At 36.0% G+C, this 10,854-nt stretch overlaps 2 protein-coding genes across 8 annotated transcripts; one reads left to right on the top strand and one right to left on the bottom strand.

Annotated features, from left to right (window-relative positions):
* Window positions 1-359: 359 nt before the first annotated feature.
* LOC129307016 (ribulose-1,5 bisphosphate carboxylase/oxygenase large subunit N-methyltransferase, chloroplastic) lies at window positions 360-4,871 on the top strand. 7 transcript variants are annotated; one of them, XR_008592295.1, is made up of 13 exons: window positions 363-885; window positions 978-1,053; window positions 1,504-1,709; window positions 1,844-1,930; window positions 2,019-2,111; window positions 2,322-2,476; window positions 2,572-2,656; window positions 2,733-2,819; window positions 2,899-3,018; window positions 3,273-3,398; window positions 3,545-3,628; window positions 3,750-3,823; window positions 4,556-4,871. XR_008592295.1 is itself a non-coding variant. In XM_054947866.1 (12 exons), the coding sequence occupies exons 1-11, from the start codon at window positions 505-507 to the stop codon at window positions 3,623-3,625; spliced, it is 1,497 nt and encodes a 498-aa protein (XP_054803841.1). In that variant the 5' UTR covers window positions 360-504; the 3' UTR covers window positions 3,626-3,628; window positions 4,556-4,871. The 7 variants fall into 7 exon arrangements, 3 of the variants coding, with proteins under 3 accessions (XP_054803841.1, XP_054803842.1, XP_054803839.1); XR_008592296.1 differs by having other exon boundaries at window positions 364-885; window positions 3,273-3,374; XR_008592294.1 differs by having other exon boundaries at window positions 372-885; window positions 2,073-2,111; window positions 3,273-3,374; window positions 3,458-3,628.
* A 1,594-nt stretch (window positions 4,872-6,465) lies between these two features.
* LOC129306390 (kelch repeat-containing protein At3g27220-like) lies at window positions 6,466-10,054 on the bottom strand. Its single transcript, XM_054946981.1, has 7 exons — window positions 9,656-10,054; window positions 9,006-9,194; window positions 8,391-8,620; window positions 7,878-8,048; window positions 7,488-7,593; window positions 7,106-7,312; window positions 6,466-6,981 (listed from the first exon to the last, which is right to left on the bottom strand). Exons 1-7 carry the CDS (start codon window positions 9,863-9,865, stop codon window positions 6,811-6,813), a joined length of 1,284 nt encoding a protein of 427 aa, XP_054802956.1. The 5' UTR covers window positions 9,866-10,054; the 3' UTR covers window positions 6,466-6,810.
* Window positions 10,055-10,854: the final 800 nt, after the last annotated feature.

The raw sequence follows: 10,854 nt of genomic DNA, 5'->3' as shown, positions 1-10,854 counted from the left end.
TTTATTAATATTAAATGAAGTATAAAGTTAAAACTATTAATATAAATTTTAATAATTTAAACAATATATGTACTTAATATATGTATAAAATGTAATATCGAATTCAAATTCCCTTGTGTCGGAAATTGATGAAAATGAACAGGCAAGTAGCTGCCCGAGGGTCCGTTAAGGTACTTGTTGGCCACCTGTCTGTTTTTGGATTCTCCACCTTTTGATTGTAGAAATTTTTTATACGATGACAAAACTATTTATGTCAGATAACACGGTTTTTATCCGTAGCCTTTCACTCAAAAAAAAAAAAAAAAAAAACGAAGGGCCATCTCTTTCTTTATCAGCCCATTTCGTTTCGTGTTGCTTATCTTCCTAATGGTAAATTCTTAAATACAATAGACTCCAAATCAGCAAAAGCAAAATATCTGTCTGGAAAATTCACTCCATCGCTCTTCTTGCCACAGTCAGCAGCGATTCTGTGATTTCTGTCACTCGCGCCAAAACCCTAATCCTATGGAAATCTCATCAATTCCAGACAAATGCTTCTTCCCTCCAATTCGTTATTCTTTAGTTCATCCTCTCCCACCTTTCTCCAGATTTTCGTTGTTTTTTTGCAAGAACCCCGGTCATGCTTCTAGCTCTGTCAGGCCCCTTCGACGATCATGTTCTTGTTCGGCCTCTAACCCTGATACTTTGCTTGCCGGGTCGCGGAAGGAGGATGGTAAACATCACCCCGAGGTCTTTCATAGCAAGAAAGAAGAAGAGCTTGGTGATTTGAAATCCTGGATGCACAAGAATGGGCTTCCTCCTTGTAAGGTTGTTCTAATGGAACGCCCTTCCTACAATGACAACCATAAGCCCATACATTATGTTGCTGCTAGTGAAGATCTTCAGGTTCGCTGACCGCATATTTTGTTTTTATTTTTTTAAATGAGGTGTTTATTTCTGTAGTGGGTTTTCTGATGTGTTGAACTATCCTACTTCAGGTGGGTGATGTTGCATTCTCGGTTCCAGATTCGTTGGTAGTCACACTTGAGAGGGTGTTGGGCAACGAGACTATTGGTAAGGTGAAATGGTTTTGAGTTTTAACTCGTTGATTATGGCTTTGCCTTGTCCCATGGTTCAAATATTCGGATTGCGTATATTATCCGTTTTTCCACAGAAAGAATATATATAAGATTGTGTTGGGTTTAACACCAATCTGAACGCCAGTATAGTTTATAGAAGTCTTGGAGCTGTCCGTGTTAGTTTCATTTGATGTGACTTCCGCAGCTGCCAGTTGGAGGTGGTTAAACCATCTGATAAACGGTGCTTTGACATCTCTCGACTAAAATAAGCTTTGATGAATTATGATAGCTAAACCAGCGCGGTCTCAGCAGAATGGCCGAGTTGATTTCAAGCTCCTTGGATTTTTATAATAGGATTTATTTAATTGTCGGAAAGCTACTAAGTGACATGTTGTCAAGGCATTCTAATAATTTTTATCTGTTTCTCGTTTTATCCACCATGCAGCTGAATTGTTGACTACAAACAAATTGTCTGAATTGGCATGCCTGGCATTGTATTTGATGTATGAGAAAAAACAAGGGAAGAAGTCTTTCTGGTATCCATATATTAGGGAGCTTGATCGCCAGCGTGGTAGGGGGCAGCTGGCAGTGGAATCACCCCTTCTGTGGTCAGAATCTGAGCTGTCTTACCTTACAGGAAGTCCCACCAAGGTGACTATATATTCCCTCTATCCTGATTGAAGATGAATACTGCTACCACAGTATTGAGGGTTGCACAATTTGTCCGGTCTTGTGCTTGAAATTTTCAAATATCTTGAGACTAAACTCTTGAGGCTATAATTTAGGCTGAAATTCTTGAAAGGGCTGAAGGAATTAGAAGAGAGTATAATGAACTTGACACTGTCTGGTTTATGGCTGGTTCACTGTTTCAGGTAATGAAACTTGTCATAGCAACGGAAGCACTACTATAGGTGTTTTTTTATGCTTGGTCTTACTTTATTTGCATCATGCACTATGCAGCAATACCCATTTGACATTCCAACTGAGGCGTTCTCATTTGAGATTTTCAAACAGGCCTTTGTTGCAGTTCAGTCATGTGTTGTCCATTTACAGGTAAATTTCTCCTCTTGTGCGTGCCTTTACTGCTAGTAAAATATGCACAAATGATTCTGAAGCTTAGTGGTTTGTTGGCTGATTTTTAACTTATATGACGAGAGGTTCGCACTTGGTCATGGAAGTACCACCACCTAAATTGTGATTATAATTCAAATCAATTGTTAGATGAAATGGTGCAGCTTTAATCTTTGTCTGCTTTCAAACCAGAAAGTTAGTTTAGCTCGAAGATTTGCATTGGTTCCTCTTGGACCTCCCTTGCTGGCCTACAGAAGTAATTGCAAGGCAATGTTGTCTGCTGTTGATGGTGCAGTTCAGCTGGTGGTTGATCGTCCTTATAAAGCTGGGGAGCCTATTGTTGTTTGGTAGGTGCTTATTCATATTACAGCGCGTAACTAGGTCAAAGAATGATATGCATCGTTTTTGTTTCTCTACAAGGTTTGAAATTGGTGGTTTTCAGGTGTGGACCACAGCCTAACTCAAAATTACTCATAAACTATGGTATTGTTGATGAAGAAAATTCTCATGACCGTCTAGTTGTTAAGGTATTAGGTGGAGCCTTGATTTTCTGCTTCTGGTGTTTTGCTGTTTCTAATTTAACCTTTCTGGTACATGTCACAGGCAGCCTTGAATACTGAAGATCCACAATATCAAGATAAAAGAATGGTTGCTCAAAGAAATGGAAAATTATCAGTTCAAGTTTTTCAAGTATTATTACTGAACTCTTCATGTTCTTGGTTTATTCAGTGGTCACTCTCTTTAATTCCACAGGTCACCCTATCTGCAGGTTTTTGCTGGGAAGGAAAGAGAAGCTATCTCAGATATGCTTCCTTATCTGCGTTTGGGCTATGTTTCAGATCCTTCTGAGATGCAATCTGTCATTTCCTCTCAAGGTCCAGTTTGTCCTGTAAGTTTCTCGTCCATGTTTTTTGGTTGATGTAGATTCTGAACCTGCCAAAGATCATAATTCAGTATATGTCAATGTTTCTTGGGCTTACTCTTTTGATATAATTCTTTCATACAATCTCCGTAGCCTCTGGCTGTGAAATCTTGTGATTAGTTAATTAAAACTTTATTTTATTGCCCTGTTATCATGTGACACCAGCTGAACGGAGAATGAATCTATTGAAGTAAAAAGCATATGCCTATTTTATGTCACAGGTGAGCCCTTGTATGGAACGGGCTGTGCTGGACCAGCTTGTTGGTTATTTCGAGACTCGGCTAGCTGGCTACCCCACTACCTTGGTTGAGGATGAGTCTTTGGTACTGATTTGTCAAAATATTAAGTTGAGTTTATTAGAATATGGCTTGGCAGCCTTTTATTGATGATCTGTGTATTGCATTAGTTGGCAGATGGTAATTTAAATGCAAAAAGACGAGTTGCTACGCAACTGGTTAAGCTGGAAAAGAAAATACTTTGTGCATGTTTGCAGGCAACTGTTGATTTGATTAGCCAACTACCTGATGATAGTATATCTCCATGTCCTACTCCCTATGCGCCTTCATTGAATTAAAAGGTCCAGTTCTCACCCTCTCCAGATGTATATCCCCCCTCCCCCCATCTAGTGTACGTGAGTATGCATATTGGTGGCTAAAATCCATTTCATATTTTTATTGATTTAGATGAACTTTCTGCAGAAATCTATAAATCTCATTTGTTGTTGTTTTGGACCTACCTTGATGGACTGGATACACCTTTACAAACGAATCAGGTCAGTGCAGTAGGGTTTCCATGACAGTGATGAAAAGTGAAACTGTCCTATTAGATGGAAATCTGGTCAGTAGAAATCTAACGAGTTAAATCATAGAACGCCATATTGGTGATAAATTGAAAACTAACTCGCTTTATCCTGTCCTACTCATTTCAAATCTAAGCAATAGATCCAGTAGTAATGTTTCAGAAGCAAAGAGATCGCCTTATTATATTATCCGTTCATTTTTTTTTCTTCGGTAATAATCGTCTGTTTATTTGGTGACAACCAAAGTGTCACGTGCTTTATTATTTTTCCCAAGCTTTGAATATACTTAGAAAAGAATGTGAGGGAGACCTAACCCAGGTGCATCAGTGGAAAAGATAGCGATCAAGAGTACAACTTATGAATTACACCGGCTAAAAAGTTCGAGGAAATTATTCATCTGCTAATCAATATTATCTGGATTCTAGTCAGTGTTCTTATTTTAGGATTTTTCTTACTGCTCAGGTAGATACTTACGCCTAATGCGTTTCAGCACTATTATTGGCAGAGTCTGTGAAGTTAAACTCTCAAAGGCTTGTGCAAAGAATAGAGAAATGAAAATACTGTGCTGGAGCTGTAGGATATCTGGATATGACTAATCATTTGTTTGAATTTGAATCACGACTCAGGATATGAAGATGTGCTGACCTCTACGCTGATGATGTGGCCTCTTGCTGGATTTAATATAATTATATCTCATTTTTTCAGGTGTATCTGAGTAGGTACCTAGGCTAGGAATAATGGTGCGAGGCTCCAGCTAGCTACATAGATGATGTGTCTGCTTTATAATTCACTCAAACCAGGTGTACTTGCCTTGCTCATCCTTCACTATGGGTGTTGCTGATGTCTATTTGCAAGGGAGCATACCAGTCCGGCAAAGGTCCAGTTGTCTTCATCTGGGGTCTGCGCAGATGTTCTAAGTTTGACTTTTTGCACGATAACATCGTAATCATGCTCTGTAAATGGAACACAGGATCAGAAATCCTAAAATTCAATTGTCTATATGTTTTTCTGACAGTTTAAAGCCCGTCTTACTATTCATATGGCCCAAACACGCAAGCATTGGGCGCCAATGAGTTTCTTAAGAGTGCATTTAGAGGTTTAGGACTGAATGAAATAGAATGATCATTAATTAAATGGAATGGAGGGTGGAATGGAATAAAATTTTTCATTGTTTGGAAGTTATATGATAGGAAAGAATGATTTTATATGATTATTATTTGAAAGTTATTATAAAATGGATATGATGTAATGGATTAAAGCTTTTTTTCCATCCAATATTACTCATATAATTAAATTTTAAAAAAATAATTAAAATTAATGGTCAAAATAAGGTATTCAAGACTAAGAATAAAAATAACTTGGTTTTGAACATAAAATAAGTTAAGATGTACAATTATTATTTTTAGAAGATATCAAAATCATTACAATTTCATTGTTGTTAAGTTAGAAAAAATTATTATTACTTTTGTAGCTGTAGGGTTTAGTTACACGATGTAACATTTATTTTAACTCTTAAAAATAATAAATTTTTTTTAATTTAATGGTAAGGTTTTAGGTGCTTGAAAATTTAAAAGTCGAAAAATGTTTTTGTACATTTCAGGAGTTCAAAATTCAAGATGTTATTTGCACAATAATTTAGGGTTTAGAATGCTTATTAATTCTATATTATATTTAGTTATTGTAGTAATGTATTATTTTGTTTAGAAATATAAAAAATATGGCCTACAAAATAAGTTTGTATTTTGTTTTATTTCATGCATTAAATTGTTTTCTGGGGAAAAAAAATATCTGTCCTATGAAAGATGAGATTTTAAAAAATTAAATGAAATTTCATCCAATGCATTTGAAATTTTTAATTAATTAGTATTCTTTTTTAATATCTAATAGCTGAATACGCGGCCATGTATTTATTTTTACTATTATTGCTAACAAATTTCGAGTTTTGGTTATCATTACATTACACCTAAACTCTCAAATATTTTCAAGTGAAATATTCTTCTTTATAAGTCACTTTTACTAATCTCATCAATATCAATGTAAAAAAATATAAAGAATAAAAATGTATAAAATTCTAAATATGTCTCCTATGTAATAAATTCAAAAAGTGATGTCATATTAGTTTTTTTTTTCATGAAGGGTACTTTTGAAAATACCTTTTAAATATTATTTAAAAAGCCATATCATACCTTATAAATGAAATAAGATAGACTTTTTAAACTTTGCCTTATAAATGAAATGAGAGGGAGTAACTTTGCAAGCAACTGGTCTTTTTTTTTAAAAAAAAAGGTGGGGAAAAACTTGCAAGCAACTTTTTATGTCATCTCATTTTTCTTTGCTCATCGTAAGTCATTCACTTGTATCACTTAACAAAAAATATTGGTCATCTTACGTGGAATTGCGAGTGTTGTAATTATTTTATTTAAACTTGAAAATAATTAAGGCCATCTCGTCATTTCAAAGGAAATTTAAACCTTCCATCTGTGACTTGTTTTCGCCCTTTCATCCGTGCATTCCTATGAGATTGTTAGCTGTAACCCAATCCCAAATTGTCTTTATCGTAAATATTCTCGTCTGTAAAGAGTGAAAAATTATGCTTAAATAAATATGCACTTCGCTTAGGAAAAAATAGAGTTGATCACTCAATTGAAGGCCCAGAAAAACTACAATTAGTCAATTACTCGGCATATGGGATTACTCAATTTGACACAAAAATACATTTAAATTAAAAAATTAAGGGAAACTGCAACTTTAACCCGTATACAGTGGGCAAAAAATACAACTGATTATGAGTCTAACCTGTCCATTAATATCTGTACATTATAATGAACAAAACTGTGTAGTAGCTAACCAAATTAGGGAATTAAGAGATTGAAAAGAGTTACAATTTGATCGACCGAAGGCAACAAGGTAGAATCAAAAATTGAAAAGCTTGACGTGCTGCAGCATGTTTATGTCTCGAACTACATCAAAATACTTAATTTTGTTCTCCACAGCTGCGAAATCACTTCCCTTGGCTGTGGATTATCAGGCCCTCTGTCCCGCTGTCCTGATGTAAAGTACAACCATCCATTGTAAAAACCAGTTAACGTAGTTTTCACACGGAAAGGAAGCTTTCCGATCACCGTCCATGTCTGCATCATCAGTAAAGAAAACGAAATAAATTTCAAATTAAACCAAAAAAGAAAGAAAGAAACAACCACAAAAACTAGTCATAGGAGATAAAACTAATGTTTCTCATCAGCAGCAGAGGAATACCATGGTGTCTAAATTAAACCGGAAGATCTCTCCGACCAGGATCATCCTTTTTGTAACTGGGTGCTTTTCTGTTGTGCCCCCAGTGATGATAATTGAGTTGTTGACAACTGCCCAAGAACACTCAATGTGGGAGTCTGGTTTTGGCATAGGTGGTAAATTCTTCCACTTCATTTCTTCATCCAGCATATAAACATCAGCATAGACCACCTGAATATGTTTAGCATATATAAGTAGTGCAAGAGATTATTTATAATGCAATACAGAACAACTCTCTCATGCCAGATGTCCAAACTTAGTTTAAGTATCCAAGTATAACTGACGAACACATCAAACTATAATATCATTCGATTCGTTTTGTGGCTAACAAAAATGCTGTTGATACCTCATGCCGGCGGGAGCACTTGAATATAGGTGAATTGGGTTTGGGCATAAAATCACCCTCTTGCCCACCTATTGCAAATAGTCGATCATTGACCACGACGCAAGCCCTGCCAGCAAAATGGTATACATTGATGAGAGCCAGCTATCAAACCTCCATCAGAAGGCACAGAAAGATATGGCACCACTGTTCAAATATGACACACAAAGCTGAACAATGACCATAGAGATTTTGGCTTTCTTAATAAATGATTGTATGCATAAAATCCGCAAATGTTGCTGCATGAAAGTTATTTTTTCCTGGCTTAAACAAGAACAGAATTTAAAGCTTTCACATTGAAGAGGAACATAGAATAGTGTAAGTTTACTATTAGAATCTGAGTAGTCTGCGAACCTATGTGGTCCACCACGTGGAATGGGAATTTCAGACCGCCATTCTTTGTCCAAAGCTTCACCATCCTTTACAGCGAGACTCCAATGTTCTAATGCAGGCGTATGGCGATTCTCCTTGCCGCCACCCATGGCATGGAGTCTTCCTCTCCACAATTGAGTACAAGGAGAATACCTGTGAAATCCCTGTGTTATAATTCTTCATTGGACTTGCTAAGTGTACTCGGTAAAGTTCAGTTATAGATAAAGTTAGTAAAGTTAGCTTCAGATTAATCTGCTTCTATTTCTAGCCTGGAAAAAATACATATAGTTTGCAGCAGCATGTTATATCCAATTATCATGAAGCGAATGGACAGTAGCTTAATGGCCCATATTATACCTATATACATATGCATACATGCAGGCATATATGAAAAGATAAAAAGTCCAAAATGCAATTCATGATGATCAAGAGAAAGTTAAACATCTGCAGTTGGATATTCAGCAAAGTTCAAGAACATTTCTAAGCAAAACAAACCTAGGAGCTGGCAACGGCGGCAAACTTTTCCATGTCTTTGTTTGGGTATCTAACACAAAGGAACGAGAAGTAGGAGGTCTGCATTGGGGACCATATTGTCCTGATACCACATATATATACCTCCCATCAGTTACCACTCCTAAATGAGAATGAGCCATATCTTTTGGCGTGTCAAACCTATCTACCCATGTGTCAGTGCTGAAATTGTAGACGTCAACATGAGAATGCACCTGGAAGACAAACATAGGCGCCAAAGGAAGCATCAAGATTAATACACTTTAATCATTAAGTGGACACTCAAGTATCAAAGAAGCAAAGGTTTATTATCTCAGAATTATTTTATATATACATCAAATCTAGAAGGAAGTGAGCGATTAAAACTCACAAGAAACCAATCAATTGAATCTGTAACTTTAACACTTAACAGATGAAAACTTGCATTCAATCCAAGTTAATTCTTCTATCAACCCAGCAGGAACAAATACTGGGGGAAAATACAATATCAAAATCATGGATAAAAAGGGATCTAAATTGCTAGTGATATTCTGTGGCAACACAGTCGACATGTAATGTATTAAACAAAACAAAAATACCATAAATGGAAGAAAATCTCACATAGTCAAGAGAGCCATATCCTGAAAATACGTAGAAAAGATCATCAATCACGATAGATGCTCCGTCCAACCTAGGAACTGGTGCCGGTGGCATTTTCTCCCAGGGCAAATCAGGTGCCGGTAAATCGGCAAAAGTTGGCGACAGATTTTTCTCAGAACCAAGCTTCCTTGCAGTGGAAGTATCATCTCCCTGTAAAATCATAACATCGCACATGACCAACGAAAAAAATTAAAAGGCTCAGCCGTTGGGAGAGGGGATCAAATGGAAGCAGGATTTCTGAGGAAATGAGAATCATGACCTTGCTTTATTTAAACATATATAGTAATATATATAACCTTGGAGACAATAAGAGCAAGTATTTTTGAAAGAAATTACGGACACAGAACAGAAGTCTCAACCAAGAGCCTCCTGTTTTGCAGGGATTTGTTGATTTATAATGTAGCAGGATGCGCCTACCACAAAGTTTCAGTCAATGATTGACATCGCACAACGATAACAATGTAGTAAGATCTAGGCGTTTCTCTCTCCATATTCATTTCATTTTCTTGCTCTTCAACGTAAAACGGACACTTACATTTGAAGTCTAGGGAACATGAAAGAATGATGTAGGATAGAGAGGAAAACAGATCCAATGCCAAAACGCGGCTTACCTTGGGAGGCGGGATAGAGGAGGCATTGGGAACAACTAAAGGGGCAGGGCGTCCAATGACCCAGTTTGATGAAATCGGGATATACACAGAAGAGAATGAGGCCCAGCAGAGAGACGCAACAAGAGTGGCACCCAGAATAGCGCCGCACCATAACAAGAAGACGAATTTGGTTGGAGATAGAGGGGAGTGCAAAAGATGAAGCCTGGCCATTTTGGTTTGATAGGAATCAAGAGAGCATAAACAGAGAGAGCCATTAATTTATAGAGAAGAAGGAAAGAATCAGGGAAGAAGAGGAAGGGATCGATTGGAGAAGAAGAGTGTTCGATGGACGATAAACGAAAATGTTCTGAGGCGCAAAAGAGTTGGGCGCCAATGGTTTCGAGCTTCCCTTCTATGTCCGCTACCCCCCATAGAAAGTCACCTCACATATACCATCTTTCTTCCTTTTTTTTTTTTTTTTCTCAGCCGTTTTCATTCTTAAATAAACACGTTCTTTTAATCAATTCTATTACGAGAACAAGGTGATTTTAAACAAAAAATTAACAAAGAACTGATCTTTTTCCATTTGAAGAAATTAGCATGATTTATTAGGTTGAAAAAATAAAAATTATCTCGATTTAAAAGTGATATTTATGATTTAACTTTTAATATTTGATTGATACGTGGGATAAATGTTTGTTTTAATATTCACTTTTGCAAGGGAGAAGGAGGCACTAATATTTAAATGAAAAAAACTATTAAATTTGCTTGCCTCTAGAGTAATCCGTGTAATTAAGAGAGAAAAGAGATAGATGTTCAATATTCTCTCTATAGTATTGGTAATTAATTTACATCATTATAATTATATCTTCATTACATATCTTATATAATTATATGATAATGATAATTAAAATTACAATATATCATTTTTTTAAAAAAATAATAAATAAGGTAGGGATGAGATTAAAAAACTAACTATAAAAATTATTAAATATCTTATATTTTAAATTAATATCTTATATTATGATAATCGGAAGGAGGATTTATTTATATAAACATGATAAAAAAATCCAAGTGAAATAACTAATCAAATTTAATTTCCCTCAGTCTGCATCTGAGTTACATTTTTGTTTACTGCGCGAGAAAATCTAAATCAAATCTAAATGAGCAAAAAGGATACAGTTGGCAAGACATACAAAACAGCTGGGAGCTAGGGCCAT

Source organism: Prosopis cineraria, unplaced genomic scaffold (assembly GCF_029017545.1).
Source record: "Prosopis cineraria cultivar Desert tree isolate PC_DT_omini unplaced genomic scaffold, ASM2901754v1 PC3, whole genome shotgun sequence".
Classification (NCBI taxonomy): Eukaryota; Viridiplantae; Streptophyta; class Magnoliopsida; order Fabales; family Fabaceae; genus Prosopis; species Prosopis cineraria.
This window is presented reverse-complemented; position numbering and strand designations above follow the sequence as displayed.

What these genes read in the sequence shown, in the direction of transcription:
- LOC129307016 (XM_054947864.1), top strand. Translation starts at nt 505, where the DNA reads ATGGAAATCTCATCAATTCCAGACAAATGCTTCTTCCCTCCAATTCGT. An exon ending in TTACAGGAAGTCCCACCAAG is followed by an intron (nt 1,710 to 1,843) that starts GTGACTATATAT and finishes GCTATAATTTAG; the next exon opens with GCTGAAATTCTTGAAAGGGC. An exon ending in CTCAAGGTCCAGTTTGTCCT is followed by an intron (nt 3,019 to 3,272) that starts GTAAGTTTCTCG and finishes TTTATGTCACAG; the next exon opens with GTGAGCCCTTGTATGGAACG.
- LOC129306390 (XM_054946981.1), bottom strand. Translation starts at nt 9,865, where the DNA reads ATGGCCAGGCTTCATCTTTTGCACTCCCCTCTATCTCCAACCAAATTC. An exon ending in CCTCTATCCCGCCTCCCAAG is followed by an intron (nt 9,195 to 9,655) that starts GTAAGCCGCGTT and finishes ATGATTTTACAG; the next exon opens with GGAGATGATACTTCCACTGC. An exon ending in CCACGTGGTGGACCACATAG is followed by an intron (nt 7,594 to 7,877) that starts GTTCGCAGACTA and finishes TTTTGCTGGCAG; the next exon opens with GGCTTGCGTCGTGGTCAATG.